At 36.5% G+C, this 18236-nt stretch overlaps 1 protein-coding gene across 2 annotated transcripts in view; it reads right to left on the bottom strand.

The window, feature by feature from the left end:
- Positions 1-860: 860 nt before the first annotated feature.
- Positions 861-18236, bottom strand: part of NAA16 (N-alpha-acetyltransferase 16, NatA auxiliary subunit) — a 64283-nt gene continuing 46907 nt past the window's right edge. The window contains exons 10-20 of one of the 2 annotated variants that reach the window (XM_084201166.1): positions 13217-13289; positions 12811-12980; positions 12291-12447; positions 10240-10364; positions 9489-9702; positions 7560-7753; positions 6726-6834; positions 6122-6220; positions 5410-5553; positions 2889-2986; positions 861-2624 (exon numbers count right to left, since the gene is read on the bottom strand). In XM_084201166.1, coding sequence (XP_084057292.1) covers positions 2424-2624; positions 2889-2986; positions 5410-5553; positions 6122-6220; positions 6726-6834; positions 7560-7753; positions 9489-9702; positions 10240-10364; positions 12291-12447; positions 12811-12980; positions 13217-13289 — 1584 coding nt within the window. In that variant the 3' untranslated portion in view covers positions 861-2423. Of the gene's footprint in view, positions 2625-2888; positions 2987-5409; positions 5554-6121; positions 6221-6725; positions 6835-7559; positions 7754-9488; positions 9703-10239; positions 10365-12290; positions 12448-12810; positions 12981-13216; positions 13290-18236 lie in introns of those variants that run through there. The other variant, XR_014615973.1, reaches the window with a different exon arrangement.

The raw sequence follows: 18236 nt of genomic DNA, 5'->3' as shown, positions 1-18236 counted from the left end.
AAGACTCAATTTTCAGAATTAAGTTCCTACAACTCTTAGCCTAGATATGAAAACTATTCATCTACATTATCAAGGAATCCACAGCTGAAGAGGAACCCTGGGTGTTTTTGTTAAAGTCTGACTTCAAGTGTCAAGCTAAACAGCAGTCCTGGACAAGCAGTCCTTCTCTTTGAAGGCCTGAATTAAATCTCTAGCAAGGGAAGGATTATCACTAAAAAAAGACAGGAGACAGTGTATCACTTCATGTCTTCACTGTATGGTGCAAGTGGTTCTCAGGTGCTGCTGAGCCAAAACAATCCCATTATGGTCCGCCTTTCCCTGCCTAAGATGTCTTTGAGCCAGGTGTTCCACAGCAAACAGCACATGTTGAATACTTAAGACAAAACCACATCACTACTTCTCAGTGTTACTATCACAGAATCACAGAATGGTTTGGGTTGGAAGGGACCTTAAACACTGCCTGGTTCCAACCCCACCGCCATGGGCAGCGACACCTTCCCTTAGACCAGGCTGCTCAGAACTCCATCCAACCTGGCCTGGAACACTGCCAGGGATGGAGCATCCACAGCTTCTCTGAACACCCTGTTCAAGTGTCTCACCATCCTCACAGGAAAGAATTTCTCCCTGCTATCTGATCTAAATCTACTGATTGCAGTCTGAAGCCATTACTATTTATAGATACACATCTCAATCTGCTAAACAGTATTTTTTTTCATAACTACTTACAGAGTTAACATTAAACCAGTGAATGTTGCAACTCAATAGAAAAAATGAGAATGATGGGTTAAAGTTCAATGTCCATAAATATGCAAAAATTCCAAACCAAAGGCAAATGTGTACAAAATAATTTATTACAGCATAACATATGTTGGCAATATTTTACAGTGAATTTTCCATTCAACAGTTTTTTTAATCTAAACAGATGACACACAAAGGAGAATTTTAATTAGAACAGTTTATTTGTCTTAATAAAATCCCCTCTTCATGAACTGGTATTTGCCTTTGAGGGGCTAGTTAATATTACTGAAATTATTTACATTGCAGTGAAATAAAAACAAACCGAGATTGAATAATTCCATTACGGTTTCCAGAAATTTTCTGTACAAGCCACAGTATAATTATGTTTCGATAGCAGTCTTTATAGAATGTAAAGCTGTCATGTGATATGTAGCCATTTTGTCTAGCAATGCTATGCTTTAAATAGGTATATTAGATTTAAACTTCCATTTTGATGTGTTGTATATTTAATAGTTAATGCACCAGAATACAAAGTAAGAAAAAGGTTCATTATGATTTGTAGTCAGCCTCTTTGTGCTCCCTTAAACAGTTTTGAAATGTAAAACATATTTCTCTGTTTTGCCTTTCAGCACCTACAGCAATAGCATTTAGGCAGGAGAAATTCTGGAGTATTGGCCATAATGCTTCAGTAGACAACTAAGACTTTTAATGGAGGTAATACAGCACACCCACCAGTGAGTTTTTATGATGCAGAGAAAAACTGTATTCCCCATTACTGTACCTTCTGCACTTGCACAAAATTGGAGCAGCTTTTTCATCCTAAGTGTCAATAGGTGAACAAATGGGGAGAAACCAGAAGGAAGAAGAGGAAAGGGGAGATGGAACAAAGGACAAGCAACAGTATTCAAATTCATTATGTCTTCTCAGGGAATTGCTTCAGGATATTAAAACTTTAAAATGTTAAACTGACCATAAAACTAAGGAAACGATAGCTATGGAACACAAGATAGAGGGAATAGTTTTCAAAAAGCCTTAGATACTTGTTGGTTTGGGTTTTTTTACACAAACCTAATCTTCATATCTGTCAACACTGGTTCCATATAAGACACACACCTGACAAAAACATGCAACCCCCCCAATGCTTTCATTGTTGCTGTGCTTCAAAAGAAACCAAACTGACCAAAGATTAAAAAAGAAATCCAACCAAAACAACCCAGAAAAAAACCCCTAAAGAACAGTAAAGACAAAGAGGGCAATTCAAGCAGCACTTCAGTCTTAATCTGCTAAAAACTCTCAAATGATAATTTATTAACAAGATATGTTCACATATATCTGCATATGTAACAACACTTAAATGAAAGCAGTCTTTAATATCCATATTATTGTGAGGGAGGGCTGATGAATTATTAAAAGACTTAAACCTGTACAAGTATAAACATGAAAAATGCTGATTAAAGATGTTTACATAAATATTGGCAGTTTTCATTGGGAGGAAAAAAACCCTAATAGCATACTCCATTTAACTATCCAAATATTTTGTTTTAGATACCTGTTAAAGATATTAAAATACAACCTGGAAAAGTAACCCTGATCTGTATCCAGCCAGCATGTAATGAGAGTCAGAGTTTCATATACATGTGTGCATGTAGGTATACACACACACACAGGGGCTTGCACACACTACTTCAGATTTCATTGGACAGCAAATCATGGTTAATGGCCGTGTGATTCACAGATGCAATGCTGCTGTTGTCTTCGTTTGTGGCAGGCATGAAGGCAGACGTAAAAGGAAACAGTTTATGACATGCTGCTTGATATTCTTCACATTGAGCATGGCAGCTTCCAAAACTGCCATCAAGCAACGCCTCAAAAACCTTTGTTAATGTCTAAAGAAACAAAAGCATCAGTTAATAAATGCAATTCAAAACTGTTTTATTTTTAAGCGCACATATTGTTAAACAACAATAGCCTGAGCAAACAGGTTTCTCTATTGATATTTATACATCTTTTACTTACGGGAAAAATATGAAACCTTGTTCTTTCAAGTAATCATTTATCATGGTAAATAAAGCATGCACATTATCCTGCATTAAATTATACACTATTTAAGATCCCACACAGTTGGTGGCTTTATATACTGTATCTTTTACCTTCACATTTTTGTCTCTCATGTTTTTATCCAATCTAGTTGCAACAGCAATTGCTTTTTCTTGTCTTGATTTGTCCAGGAAATACATCATCTTTGCACCTTATCACAAGACAAAACCCACAATGTTTAGTTTTCCTAAATGCCATACAACATATATAGACAAACAGAACCTGAAAACTTACAAATAAATGTGAATTAGACTTCTTATAAGTTTTAATAAAATACATCTTCCTCCTTGATTTGCAACTGGAAACTAATGAAACTAAAACCATTTTGAAATTTATTAGAAGCATAAGGATTAAGTAATACAGGAGACCTGTTCCTGCAAAGTGACATGCCTCACTAGACTGACAGGTCTTCAGTAGAGAAAAAGATCACAGAGTACATTGATGAGAAGCCCTTCAAATCAGCAGGCTAAATTAAATCTATCCAACAAAGGCAGGAGAGAGTAATTCTCAGAGACACATTGAATTCTCTTTACAAGTACTGGAGCTATGTGATCCAACTGTTACTAAACAACAGTGGAATGTGGTCCAGTAAAAGTTCAGGCCAGTCCACATGGCAGAACACAGGGACATGGCTGCTCACGTGTAGCTAAGGGCACAGCTCAGGTACAAGGAAAGTATAGCACAAGTTTAGTGCTTCGCCTAGACCAGACTACATTGGTGGAAAGGAAAACACTGCACTGTGGAACTACACAGCTTCTCAGACCACAAAGTTTACCAAAACTGGCCTGGTCATCTCTGCAAAATTCTGCTCCTTGTATCATAGCTGCCTTGATTTTAAATCTCATCTTAATGAATCTGTTGGCATTTCATCTATTTCCCTTTGCCCAAGCACTAACTCCAGACGCACTCTACTGTGTAATCTACTGCAAAAACCAAAAAGCTTGATAATTTTACTGGAAAAGTTAAAACCCCACATTCTGGATGTTTTGTAAGGTATTGCGCAACTCATATCCCCAGTTATTATTTTTCCCAATTAAATAAAGTTTCCTAGCTCTTACTGCTTTTTGTAGGCTTAAGAAAATAAATTGCTAGACTCAATGGAGAGCCATTATTGCCCAAAACACTTATATTAACCTAGTTACTCTTGCCTAAAGTTAGGGAAGCTATGGTACAGAAATTGGAAAGCAGTTATAAGTCTGCTTACAGGTTTTTTACTAGTAATTTTAAGCTGAGAAAGCACTCAGTTGTGCTCTCAGACTTAGGCTTTAGGACTTCCACAGCTGCAAACTTTAATTAAAGATAACTGTTCCAGAAACTTAAAAATTGTACAGTAGGTAAGTCAACTACCTCAAACCTGTTCCAGAATAAACAGAAGACTGACACACAGCTGAAGTCCTAAAGCTACCAAAACCTTAGCCAGTGACTGTAGGGTTTTCCATAACACTGGAGGATCAGAAAATAAGACTTGTAAAGCAGCCAGCGAGATGCTCAACAGCCACAAGAGTGGAAGAACACATCCCTAAGAATTAGGAGCAATTGACTGCTGAGATATCTGTACTTGACTTGCCAAAACTTGAGCCTGCTTGCAGAAAAGAGGTAAAATTATTTCTCTAAAAATGCTGTCCTGGAACACAGATCTTATAGAAGCCAATGGAAGTTTGTGATATTCTACCTAACCTTCCTCTAGAGCAATGAGCAATCCTCTGAAGCTCACTTCTTCTAGTTATTCTGGACAGACCCTGGGTAACTTTTAAAGACCAGGTGAGGTTAGCACTAAGTACTTGTAGTGCCTGATAAAACTACACTTACTTTTGTTTCTTAACTGCTGGAAATGCATTTTATTTTCTCTACCAGCTTATCACATCAATATTCCAAAACTTTCTGTAATCATTTAATTCCAATTTCCTTTGACTTAGCTCCAGCAGTTACTTGTGGCTCTTCTATATAAACAGTGTCTGAGTGTCAGATTTCAGCATTTTCACTGCTGTCCATGAAGCAGAAAAGGAAAGGCTGAATAACAAGTTCATCATGGTACTTTTATTGATGCTGTTGCTACATGATAAAGTTATGAGTAGGAATAGAAACACATTCCAGCTGAAAAGAAAATAGGGAAAAGGACTTGCTAATGGATATGGGATTTTGTTTTATATTTTCTAATACTTAAAAAAAAAAAGCCTTAACAGGAAGAAAGAGAGTGTTTCAAAGCTTGAGCATCTGTAGTGGTTTGCACTTTTTGAAGGTAAGGAGCAAATTTCTTATGCATCTAATAAAAAAGTGAAATACATTTTAAAAAAATGATACAAGCAGACAGAAATGCTCCCCTCCCTCCGCCTTATAAACATGTAATTTTACATCTCATTAGAATTTATGTATGAATTCATAGAATGGTTTGAATTTGAAGGAACCTTAAAGATCACCTAGTTCCACATGCTGTGCTATTCCCAGGACCACCTTACACTGGACCAGGATGCACTAAGCCCCATCCAACCTAGCCTTGCAGACTGCAGATAAAGATTCTGGTTTTACATCACTTAAATCATCTCCTTTTCAAGAGCACGAAAAATTCAGACAAACCTGACAGTTGGTGCTGAATGGAGGTAGCATTGTGTTTGAGAAATTCTTCATTAAAACTCTCCAGGTTTTTATTAACAAAGATTTTCTGCATTTCTTGAGTTAGGACCTTGCTCACAATTTCTGGGAGGTTACTATGGTCAGACACTAGAAGAGGGAAGGCAGGGGGGAGAGGAGCAAAAAAAAAAAAAAAGCCATTTAAATAACTGTAGAAAACACTGAAACCACATACATCACTGCTAAAAGTCCCAGTTTTAGAATTTGTGCACAGAAACACAAATGTCAGATCAAAATGTGTCAACACAAACACTGCTGATGCATTTATAGAGGAAACTTTCATAAAGGGTGCTCTGTCATGCAAACTTTCTATTACAAGTTCACCACACAAACTGTTTCAGTCAGAATCATTCTCCTGTATCTGCCACTTATTTTCTTAAATCTTAAGGTTTTCCAGGATCCTTAGAACACTCATTTTTCTGTGAAATCTAGCCAAAATGAGTGGTTGGGTCCACCTGGTGGATTAATGGAGGAAGGTATAATACATATACAGTACACTGGGTAGCATAGCCTATGTTTTCTTTGGTATTGCCATGAAAAAAAAAATTATTTTTCTTTGTTTGTGTTTCAAGAGTATACATCACAAAAATATGTAATTATGTATTTGCAAAATGTAACTTCTTGTATCTTTATAATTACATATTTCCTACACACATACCAGCTTTAGAGAATTTAATCAAGCACTCATGTAGCCATGGGTTATTCCTGTTGATAGCAAAAGCTCTTTTGACAGACTGTAACATTAACAGAAACTTTCCTGTAAGAAGGAGAAAAAAAATATTAGGAAACCAAGATTAAGAATACAAAACATTTTCTCTTCATCATCAATTACTGTTTTCTTTAGTAAATCTAGTACAAATACTAGAAACATCAGTTTCTACACTGAATTAGAAATGAAGCTTATTTTCCCATTCAAATTGCTTAATAAAACAGAAGTTCTTGCTGCTCCAACTCTGGCAACACTGCACAGATGTTACCACCTATTTAGCTTTGGTCTCCTCTAGATAATTAAACAAATAAAACAAATACTATTCCACAGTATTTAAGAGTATATACAACAATATAATCTGCTCTTAGGGCTTTTTTTGTTTAAGGGTGACTAAACAAAAATGCTATTTCCTCTATTATTATTGGGTATGATACACACCTCAGCTTCAGTCAGGTAAGTATTCCAGATCATTTTCCATTACACCTGGATAACACAGGCTGAACTGAAGGACTAAAATTTTGTAAAGCAAAAATAAAATTAAGCAGTACTTTACCTTTTCTAAAGTATATTTCAAATGCTAATAAGTGTGTTTCTATATCATCTCCAATTAGATTCTTAAGTGGTATAAGGAACTTAATGGCTTCTTCTAATGGATTTTCTACCTGTTTTAATAAAAGAACAGTGAAAATTATGGCTTAAAATAAACATCAAATAAAACCCACCAATAGTTTCTGTTATTTAAAGCATTTAAATAATCAGAGGTCAAAGGTGAACTGAAGCTAGCTTACTGAATTGAAGTGCACCATAAAAAAATCTTGCTGTTTAAATAAAAATGGTAAAGTGTTTACTCATCACTTCATGTTGACAAAGACAACATCACTGCTAACTCTGGCACTGCTTGTGCACTCAGTGCTGTAATTTATCACTTAGGAAACTATTAAATACAACCACCTTGGACAACAAGCGGGAAGTTTACTGTGATAACGGAGGTAGTACTTCATGCATAGCAAAATACTGGCTCGTGCCTCCAAACTTTGCAAATTGCAGTAATTTCTTTTACTTTTTCCTCTATTCACTGTATGAAAAGCAGATTTCTTCAAGCAAAATGCATATTTTTGTTCAGTATCTATTTTAACGAAGGATGACCCACTACTTGGAAAAAAACCCCTGAAATCTAAGGCAAGTAACAATATTAATGTAGAACTTGGATTTATTGAGGAAAAATACTTCTCTTTAGCATAAAAAGAGATGCACTACAAAAAAGTACCTCTGCATGCAAAAATGATTTTATAAAAACACCTAGATTCTTTTAGGAGAATCTGATAGCAAACCCATTTAATAAGCTTTTTATTATTATCATGAGTTTAATAAAAAAGACCATGCTAACCCTTTCCAGTTTTTCAGGAACCAGCTCTTCCCTGGGTCCACTAGTTTCCTCCTCCTCTTCATCTCTCTTTTTCTTTTGATTTTTTTGCTGTCGTTCCCTTTCTGCATGCTTTCTTTCTTCCTCAAGTTTTGCTTTCTTCTGTGCTCTTCTTTGCTTACTAAGCATTTTCTTCAATTCTTTGGCTGAGAGATTTTCTACAGATTAAAGTAACAGACAACATACAAAGTATTTAATTCAAAATCTTGTTTCTCTCAAACAACTCAGGTCATTATGCTCCTCCCCATCTCAATATTGCAAACTTTTAAGTGATTTCTCTAACTACCAACAGTCACGAGAGTATCACCACTACACAGGCTAACACTGCTGCTGGATTACTATTTACAGCCTAACACAACACTTGATCTTGCATATTTTTCTCTTACATGGCTGTTACAGAAACCTCAGTGATTTCAAAGGTTAGCTACATAAAGTTGTTACATCTGTCACAGGTCTTACCTTAGAAAATCAACAATGGTAATACTAAGCTCTCATTTTGACTGTAGCTCAGCTTGCTTCTAATGCCATCTAGAAACATCCTGATGGATTTACACTCCATCTGAAAACATGCTAAACTTGCTATTTTTCATTTAAGTGTCTGACAAATATACAGCCATGATAACTGCACTGATTTCATGCAAATGCCATGGGATAACTAAAGGGAAATGATCAGTTTAGCCAGAATAACACGGCAGCTATCAGTCTGTTTACTGTGGTGTTTCACTGAGAATTTTTGCAAAAAGTGGCAAGGCACAGAAAAATGGACTCCCAAGGGACTAACACATCTTTTTTGATCTCGCTGCCTGGGTCATCCCTATTCTGATGCAAGGAAGCAAGTGTTCTTTTTAGCCCATCCACACAGTGCTGCCTTCTCCCACAGATAAGCCTACTGGATCCCAATGAGCAGCAGGCAAATGAACTAACATGACTTCTTAGACACCACCCACCTTTATGATACATTGCTATCCTCTGTGACAGCTCCTCTGCCACACACTAATCTTATATTATATACAGAAACAAAGTTGGAGAGAAAAAGGTGCAAGTTCAACTATTCAAATATGCCTCTTCATTATCCATAGGCAGGTATAGAAAAACGTATCCACCTCTGAATAAAGGTAAGATTTTATTTGCAATTAAGTGGCATTTTTAGTTTAGCTTCCCTTTTTCCCCATGTCAAATATTTTTCCCTTTGCAAAAAGCCAGACATGAATTTCACTGCTTTAGTCAACAGCCACTGCAACGCTGACAGTAACTGCAATTCCACTAAAGGAGAAGCAACTAGCTATCCTAAAGTTAAAAAAAATCTTAAATAATCTGCCATTGAATCCTCAGATTTCCAAACTACATCCCACTGGCTTCCTGAGAATGTCTGTTGTCCATTTAATACTAGTTTTAAATAATGTTCTAAATGTATTAATATTGCTAACATAATATTGCTAACACATTTACCCATTTATTCTTTGGTCCTCAAGTTGTGTGAGAAGTGGTAAAACTTAATGCAGTGGTAACTAGTATTACCATGCAATGAAATAAATACATGAGACCAAAATCAAATTCTTATAATTCAGACTGCTTTTCCACAAAATCTATCAATTGCTCCATAATTCATTTGTGAATAATATTTATCTAATGGCTGAACTGAATCTGATTTTAATGCTCTGAAATGTCACTCCTCCCCAAGTACTCCAAAACTACGCTAGGTTCATTCATGTTCTAGTTCTACAAAGTAATGGGATGTGAACAGAGCAAACTGTAGCCTGTTACCTATGATCTCATTTCAGCTATTGAGAAAGACAAGAGGAAATACTTGTGCTTTATTTACTCTGTAACATGTAACTTAGCTCAAGCTTTTACATGTGTCAGACATATGAACCTTCATTAAAGTGTAGATACCTGAATTCACTTCTTGCTCTTTGCTTTCATTGGTAAGAGGATTATCATGGAGCTTCAAGTAAATTTCAATTGCTGATCGGGCAGCCTTGAAGTAGAAGGCATGTTTCCTGAGCACATCTTCTAATCTCAGAAGGTCTACATAGGCACGGAGAGTCATCTTTCTCATGCAGTACGTGTGGAAGTCAAATTGATCATCTGTTATCTCAAAAAAATGCTTAAAAAAAAAAAAAACATACTGATATACTCATCCTTTACTTAGTCTACTTTTTATTAGAGACAGATGAATAAAGTTTCAATTGATATTATTTACAGACAATATTTAACAAATATAGACATATCCTTGTAATACTGACTGTTCAAGAGAACCTATTGGTAGGGAAAAATCTCTGTTAACAAAGCCTATAATGTGATTATTCAAAGACTTAGGCACTCTATAAGTCAACTGAAAGGTGACTATTCTGATTAGAAACACAACTGTTTAAAGTCAGCATAAAGTTAATGTAGGAATAGCTGCATAGAAGATATGGTATTTTATAGTGAAACCTTTTCACTTCAATAGTCTTTCACAGAATAGCTAGAGAAGACATCCGTTACAAAAAATCATCAAGTATTAACCTGTTGTTAAAAGCCATTATACTAGAAGTTTTATATGCTTCCAGCATACAAAACTGGGGTGATTATGTTAACAAACAGCTTCATTTGCATATGACAAGTACTGGGGAAGCAGTGGGTGGTGTTTGCACCTACTTACCCTTTCTACTTCGTGACATTTTTTCAAGGCGTCACCGTACTTGCCCAGCCTTTGATAAGCCGCGGCACATTCCGTCTGGAACCACATACACTGCATCTCGTTAAGGTTCTCCATAGCAGAAGTTCCTTCCTGAAATAAGAGTCATCATCAGGTGTTGCTATTGTAATTTACCAGCTGTGACTTTCAACCATGCCTGGTTTCAGGCCATCAGGAGCAAGCAATCAATCCTTCAACGTATTTAGAAAACAACAGGACCAGGACATGAACACCCAGTGTTAAAGTGAGAGTAACACTTGTGATATTCTATACTGCCCCAGATAGAAAGTAATGTATTGAAATGATTTAAAAACCCCAATTACCTGAAGATTAATGTCTCAATAGGTTTTTAAGATTAACTCATGCTTGTACACACAGTCTCACTTCTACAATTTAGGGGCACAAAATAACATTATTTAGAAATATTCCTTGAGTTCAGCAAACAATTTTAGCTGTTTTTTCCCCCATCAGTTAAGTGGCATCTACCAGTCTAAAACTCCACCAACATATTCACTGCTTTAATCACACAGTATGAGCAATTACACATTTCTTAGAACTTGTTTGTCTAAATAAGCAAAGTCAAATTTATACATGATGTTCTGACAAGAAAAAAAATCCTAGGATTGAGACTTTATAATAGTAGTAATGCTCTAGACTAAGTGAACTGGAAAAACATCCCATATATATTAATATTAGCCATTAAGTTTTCAGAACAGTCTTTATAGCAGATAAAAGACCCAGTTACACTCAACATTTACTGTTACTGAGGATGATATCCTGTCTTTACAGATGTCTATGATGAAGTTCTGTCTTTCTTACTTTAACACTTCTGACAAGCAAACATGATGAGCTTTAGTAATCAAATTTTCAATCATTCCTAGAAATACCTAGCAAGCTTGAATCCAATTGCAAGTATTACCACACCTAGAATTTAAAAGAATGAAGGAGCCTAATTTATGTACTCCAGGATATCCCAAAAAGTAGTCTTCATGTTTAATTCCATAAATTATATGAAAATCTTATATTTATGAATCCAAATTTTGTCCAATGTCAAAAAAATAGAATTTAAAGTGCTTATCCCATCTTTTAGGGATAGACTCTGTTTTAACAAAATTTTTGTGTGTAATACTAGCTTAAAGGAATGAAATGTTCAGATATAAATTAATCTATGTTAATACTAAATCATAACGAGTATAGTACTATACTGTGCAGTTAGATCGGATGGTACCGAAGGGAAACAACAAGGTATCCATCAGATGCATTTCAAAAGTGGTATTTTGAAGCACGGTAAAGAAGAAAAAAAAAACCCAAAGACTTCTGGACAACTACCCTTAAACAACCATTTTTTCCAGAATTTAGTCGGTCTAGACAACTGGAGTGCTGCATCTATCTCTGGGGCCCCCAGCACAAGAGGGACATGGGCCTGTCAGAACAGATTCAGAGAAACACCATGAAAAATCAAAAGGCTGGAACACCTGTCCTGTGACAGAAAACAGACTTCACCCTGGAGAAGAGCAGGGAGGCTCCAGGGAGACCTTACAGTAGCCTGCCAGTACATGAAGGAAGCTCATAAGACAGAAAGGAAGAGACTTTTCACCAGGATCAGCAGCAACATCAACAGGAGCAAAAGATTTGAACTAAAAGAGGGGAGCTTTAAACTGGATGCAAGCTAAAAAAATCTTTTATGTGAGAATGTGATAATACACTGGATTGTAGTTGCCCAGTAAAGTTGTGCATGTCCTGTCCCTGGAAGTGTTCAAGACTAGGATGGATGCAGCTTTGGATGCACCTGAATTATCCAAAGATGTCCATACCCATGGCAATGGCATTGGGACTAGTCCATCTTTAAAAGGCTCTTTCCAATACAAACCGTTCTACAACTCTGTGTAGTTCCTTACCAACAGGCATAGAAGTATTATAATAAAAATGGATATTAATAAAAGATATTTGATCAAAAGTTATGAGTGAAAAACCACCACAGGCAAGAAAAACACCTCTTAATTAAAGCAATATACTTGCCCTTGTGAATTTAGAGCACATCTCCTCTGCATCCTTCACCATATTTGCTCGCAGCATGTATTTAGCACACTTAGAATTGATAAATCTGTCTGCAGTATCCAAAGACTGTGCTTCATCCATCCATTTGGCAGCTTCCTTGATGTTACCTACATGCTGTTAGGGAGAAATTAAATAGTTAACTTTCAGTAGAGGCCTACTATTGATCATCTCCTGAAATCTGTATTTGTTACTGGTATTCTTCATCAGAACCAAAAGCCAGTGTCATTCTCACTCCCCCCACTCCCAGATTTTTTTCAGTATTACAATTCGCTGTAATTTGTGACTGGTTTTGCAAAACCCAAACAAAAGGATTTTCATTTCCTTCCTGACAAACAGTGCCCAAAAAGAAACCCACATGAAAACTGATGCCCATAACAATGGCTAACTGAAATATAATCCACACACTCACACCAGTCTGATGGGTTGATTTTTTTTTTAATACACTAGGTACTCCACGTGTCCAAATTCCCCTTTTACCTTGTAAATTTTTGCTTTTAAATAGAATAGCTCTATTAATGTTGGAGTGCTTGCAATTGCAGCATTAATGTAATCCAAGGCCAAAGAACACTGGCCAAGTTTGTCAAAGTGCTGTGCCAGGAAATACCGAACCCAAAGCAGTGTTGTTGGGGGCTCTTTCTCTCCATTTTCTGCAACAAAATGGGAAAGGTTACAATAACCAGTAAAGCTGAAGACTGCATTTGAAAAATCAACACAAAAACAAAGCTTGGCAATTTCAGCAAATATTTCTTGTGATTAATTATTTTACCTGAAAATATAGTAACTATGTTTTGCAAAAAGTATCAGCACTTCAACAGTTCTTGATAACTTTCATGAACAGCATTAGTAGTTATAGGGTAGTTAACATAAGACCACAGAAACTTACCACATGTACTAAAAAGGTCACAAGTTTTCAAAGAGGCTTCATAACCAGTAACAAGTTCCTGGATTGTAGAAACCTACATATGAAAAATAATATGTGCTTAAGTTGTGCTTTACTATCATTTTAACAGAAATTAATACACTGAAAAGAACACGAGCAAATTAGAGAAACTATACAAAAATAGCTACTTAATTTGGAAAAAACAGGATGTATCTTCACATAGTTTACTTCACCTTTTGCAGGTATTTTGATCACCCATTTTAACAAGCGATGAGGCAGGGGAATGGGGTTGATATCAGGCAGCTTATAGCAGAAGGTATGCAAGTGCGTATCATTAGTATCTTATGGAAAAAATCCAAAATATAACTTAACTATTAAATGCTTAAATGCTATTCATTTTTAAGCATTCAAACTGAGCTAATTTTTAAAAAAAGTGCTTTGAAAAAGACCATGCACGAACTTCCCATAACAATGATGAAACAGAGACTTTTGTGGGTTTTTGGCAGGTTGATCTGTATTCTAATGATTTCTGTTTTGTCTGAAAGGTATTGTTGCCTAGAATGCAGGTTCCATCTTTTGACAAAAATCTATACATTGACTGAAGGATAATACTTCCTGAAATTAGACCTTGTCAACAATATTGGTTTTCATTTGTAGGTTTAAGACTCAAAATTCATCCATGCATTTTTAAGTCACACTATATAGGTCTGAAATTTACAGTAAGTGCAAACTTAGGATCTGTGCATTTCATGGCAATTATTCCAATTCCAGGTCCATGGCCCAAAAATATTATTATTAACTTAATATTAACTTAATATTTCTAAACAATTTATGAAGCGCTCATTAAATGCAGCTTCATTAAAAACATGCCTTCCATATCCAGCAAGTAATCAATGAGCCTCTTCAGGTAACAAGAAGAATGTTACAGTAAAAATATGAACTATGTATATACACCCAAAACACAGAAGGGACTTTAAAATGTAAGACCTGACTGTAAGCACAGCAAGATAATGGCTACATTCACCATCAGGGCAAATCTCCAGATGGTAAAAACCTAAAACTTCAATAGTTAAAAGTTAAGATGATCCTACATTTAAAAAGCTGATTGCAAGAGTAAAATAGAATTGTAGGGAGACAGTAAAATTTTAAGAAGGCACAAATTGACAATGCATGCATTCACTTCAAGATGTACTTTGGGAGAAAAAGGAGAAGAGAATAAACCTTGTTATAGAAGATCAAAGTATACAATTTGAAGGATACCACTTTATTTAACCTAATCCAGCACAACAGGCAAAAATGCTTTCAAAGAGAGGAGAGAGAGCGACAGGCCCAAGTCACACACAGTCATTGTAAATATCTCAAAAGTGTAATAAAATGTATAAACAGACATTCTGGAAAGCTCTGGGCAAATCTCAAAAGAAATGAGTTTCAGTAGCAAAAGCTCATAAAATATAATAAAATGTTACTGGACTTCAAATAACTACAAAGTGATAAAGGAACATGAAGAAGTCATGAGTAAATGGATGAAGGCAAACAAATGCATTAAGTTGTTCCTGGCCTGCCTCAGACATCTGCTCACTGGAAGAAAACAACATCCTCAGAAAATATCTGAAGGTTCTTTTGTCTAAAAAAAAAAAAAAGTTTAAAAGCAGAAACACCTGCTTCAGACAGCAGGGTTGCAGTGTGTATAAGCAAGAAGTGTTATTTTCTTGCTGATTTTCACTGCAATTTCCAAGTATTCCCAAAGTTTTCCTCATCTGGCTGCCACTAACCTCATCATCAGTGAACTGTGCATAAAGACTGCTTCATTTCTTGAATAATCACACCCCACCACCAAATTCTAAATATAAATGTTTAAATTATTGCACACTTGGGAGTACATCTTCACATCTGGACAAAGACCAAGCTACCACCAAAAAGCTATCACCATCCCTGAGCCACATGTGCCTGGTTCCTGCTTTGGCTGAGTGCTAGTGATTGTATCCAGAGGTAAGAGTGATTCCTCCCTGTTCCACCTCAGTGCACCAACGTCCAATTGCTCATCCCATCAGCAGCAGGCAGTGGCAGCGGACAAACCCGAGATCTCCTTGTATGAGGGTCTTCAATCAGCTGACATTAACAATTAAATAAAATACTCTGAATCTTGAGGAGATAGAGAATACCAAGATGCATTCTGTTGTAAAAGATGCCAAGTTCTTCCAAATTCAGAACTCTGCAGTGGTTTTGGCTTTTGCAGCTCAAGAAAATACATTGTAATTGTCATTCTGGAAGCTACTATGAACAATACATTTGGAAACAAGTATTCAGTGAAAGCAACAGCTAAGAAAATGCAAATGAAATAGCTGGATTATTGCAGACATTGCAGACTCAATAAGAATGGCAGTATCTTTTTCCCTTACTTTTTATGCTTATGCTTCAGTCTCTTGCTAGTAATTTAGGAAAATAATTCCAGGTTGGTGTGCCATGTCAGGGAGCAAATTATCTGGAAATATGAACCATAATTTCTGTGTCCATATTAACTGCAAATTTAGTTACAAAATCTGTCTCGTAAAATTGCTATTATCTGTATTCTAGAGTTATCACTGCCATCTTAAAGGCAATAATATTTCACTATTTCTAAAAGCCACAGTATTCTTCATAATTTTATAATTTCCAAAAATTGAGCTGAGGTATCTGAAAATACCATGATATTGACCACAAGCTAATTTCAAATAGAATTATTCTAGGAAACCAGTGTGTTTGTTCTCTTGCCATTGAGTTGAGAAAGCTTAAGGTATCACAAAAGCGTAGCTGAAGTCATCAATAAATCTCTCATTTCATCACAAAAAGACTGAATTGATTCCTGGGGTCGCCAGTTTCAGAAGCCTCTTAATCAAAATTCAAGCCTCAAACCTTTTCATAGGTCACTATCTACATCTTTCATTCATTATGGAAGAACAATGAGCTGAGCAGCAAGAATCCAAGAAGGAGGAAATGGGCTTTACCATTCTCATTTGCTCAAACAAGTGAAGTGCTCATTTTTCCTCCTATACCCTAAAGATTGAAATTGTACATGCTCACAAACCATTATATATTCTTGCCAACTGTAGTAATCCTGAGAGTTAAAAAAACATTTTCCACACTTGGTACTACATCAGCCAAAGACTCCACAAAGGTGGCAATGCTCTTCAATTCCTGTGCAGTTTATTTCCATTGGAAAGGACAATTTTGTAAGTAAACTTTCAGTAAACCTCTTAAAACGAATAGCTGATAAATACAAACAGACTGCAATAAATATAATGCACACACATCTTAATTTCTCTTCAAATTATAAGTAACAAAAATCCAATTGACTTAAAATACCTTTTTCTGTGAGCACTAGTTCGTATTTACCTGATTACACCAAGATATGTTTTGTGTCCTCTTTTGTAAGGGACAGCCTAAGGGACTGTTTTCCAGGTAAATAGGTGATGACCAGAATTCTTCTACCATCTTTTGTAGCTATCACAGTGGCAACTATAGGCCAGTCATGAAATCAAAATCTGTGCTGCATGCTATGCCATACACCAAATTACTCCTGCTACAGAAATGTTTCTTTAGACAAAACGAGGCCTATCAAAGGTAAAAACAACAGGTAAGAATTACAGTAGCCTAACTTTTAGCTTGATTTTTTTTCTATATTCCATGTTATTAGATGTAATTAAAGTGAATGAAATGACAAATGTGAGGTGAAATACATAATAGAAGACAAACTCAACAGCCCACTACCACAAAGCAGGGATGCAAATTTTTCAAGCAAAAGGCTTGAATTCTCTGGTTTATTTATGGAACCTAAATAACTATATTCCATATCCTATTAAAACTATAATAGAGTTCTGTTTCAATGACAACCTTCCAAACACCAATACAGTATTTTCTTCAACGAAACAACTGCAAAAAGAGGAACTGAATTATTGTAATTAACTATAAAGTGGTTAGACTTAAGTTGTGTCAATAGTAATTTTTAAAGACTTCAGCTTGTTAATTTATCAGTTACAAACGTTTCATTTAAGTACTTTTATTTTCAGTTGCTCCTATTAGAATTCCATCAGAAGTTACGAGCACTTCCAGCACAAACACAAGTCAAAAGCTACCATATAAAGGCAGTTTGGGAAGCAATCCACATGTTGACATGTGGCACAGGTGTGCCTTTTGATTTCCTAAAGACACATTTCGTATTATCTGCTCTGTTCTCAAAGCCAAATGACCAAAAGGCAAACTTTTAATACTGGTACTGAGATGTACACACAATAACCCCCTGCAGTGTTATAGGCTGGCGACAGCGTGGCTGTACAGTGCCCAGGCAGAAAGAGACCTGGGAGTACTGGTCAACAACCAGCTGAACACGAGCCAGCAGTGTGCCCTTGTGGCCAAAATGCCCAACGGCATCCTGGCCTGGATCAGGAATAGTGTGGCCAGCAGGAGCAGGGAGGTCATCCTTCCCTTGTACTCAGTGCTGGTGAGGTCACACCTTGAGCACTGTGTCCAGTTCTAGGCCCCTCAGTTTAGGAAGGATGTCGAGATGCTTGAGCACGTTCAGAGGAGGGCAACGAGGCTGGTGAGGGGCTTGGAACACAATCCCTATGAGGAGTGACTGAGGGAGCTGGGGGTGCTTAGCCTGGAGAAAAGGAGAATCAGGAGTGACCTTATTGCTCTCTACAACACCCTGAAAGGTACAGATGGGGGTTGGTCCCTCTCTTCAGGCAGCAACTGACAGAACAAGAGGACACAGTCTCCAGCTGTGCCAAGAGAAATGTAGGTTGGATGTTAGGAAAGTCTTTTACAGAAAGGGTGATAAATGGTCTGCCTGGGGACATGATAAAATTGCCATCCCTGGATGTGTTTAAAAAAAGAGACTGGATATGGCACTCAGTGCCATGGTTTAGTTGAGGTGTTGGAGCATGCATTGGACTCAATGATCTTGAAGGTCTCTTCCAACCTAGTGATTCTGTGTGTTAATGAAAGCCATTTAATATTATCTTTCAAGCACAGTCCACTGCAGCCT

The sequence above is a fragment of the Fringilla coelebs genome (genome assembly GCF_963513975.1).
Source record: "Fringilla coelebs genome assembly, chromosome: 2".
Classification (NCBI taxonomy): domain Eukaryota; kingdom Metazoa; phylum Chordata; class Aves; order Passeriformes; family Fringillidae; genus Fringilla; species Fringilla coelebs.
This window is presented reverse-complemented; position numbering and strand designations above follow the sequence as displayed.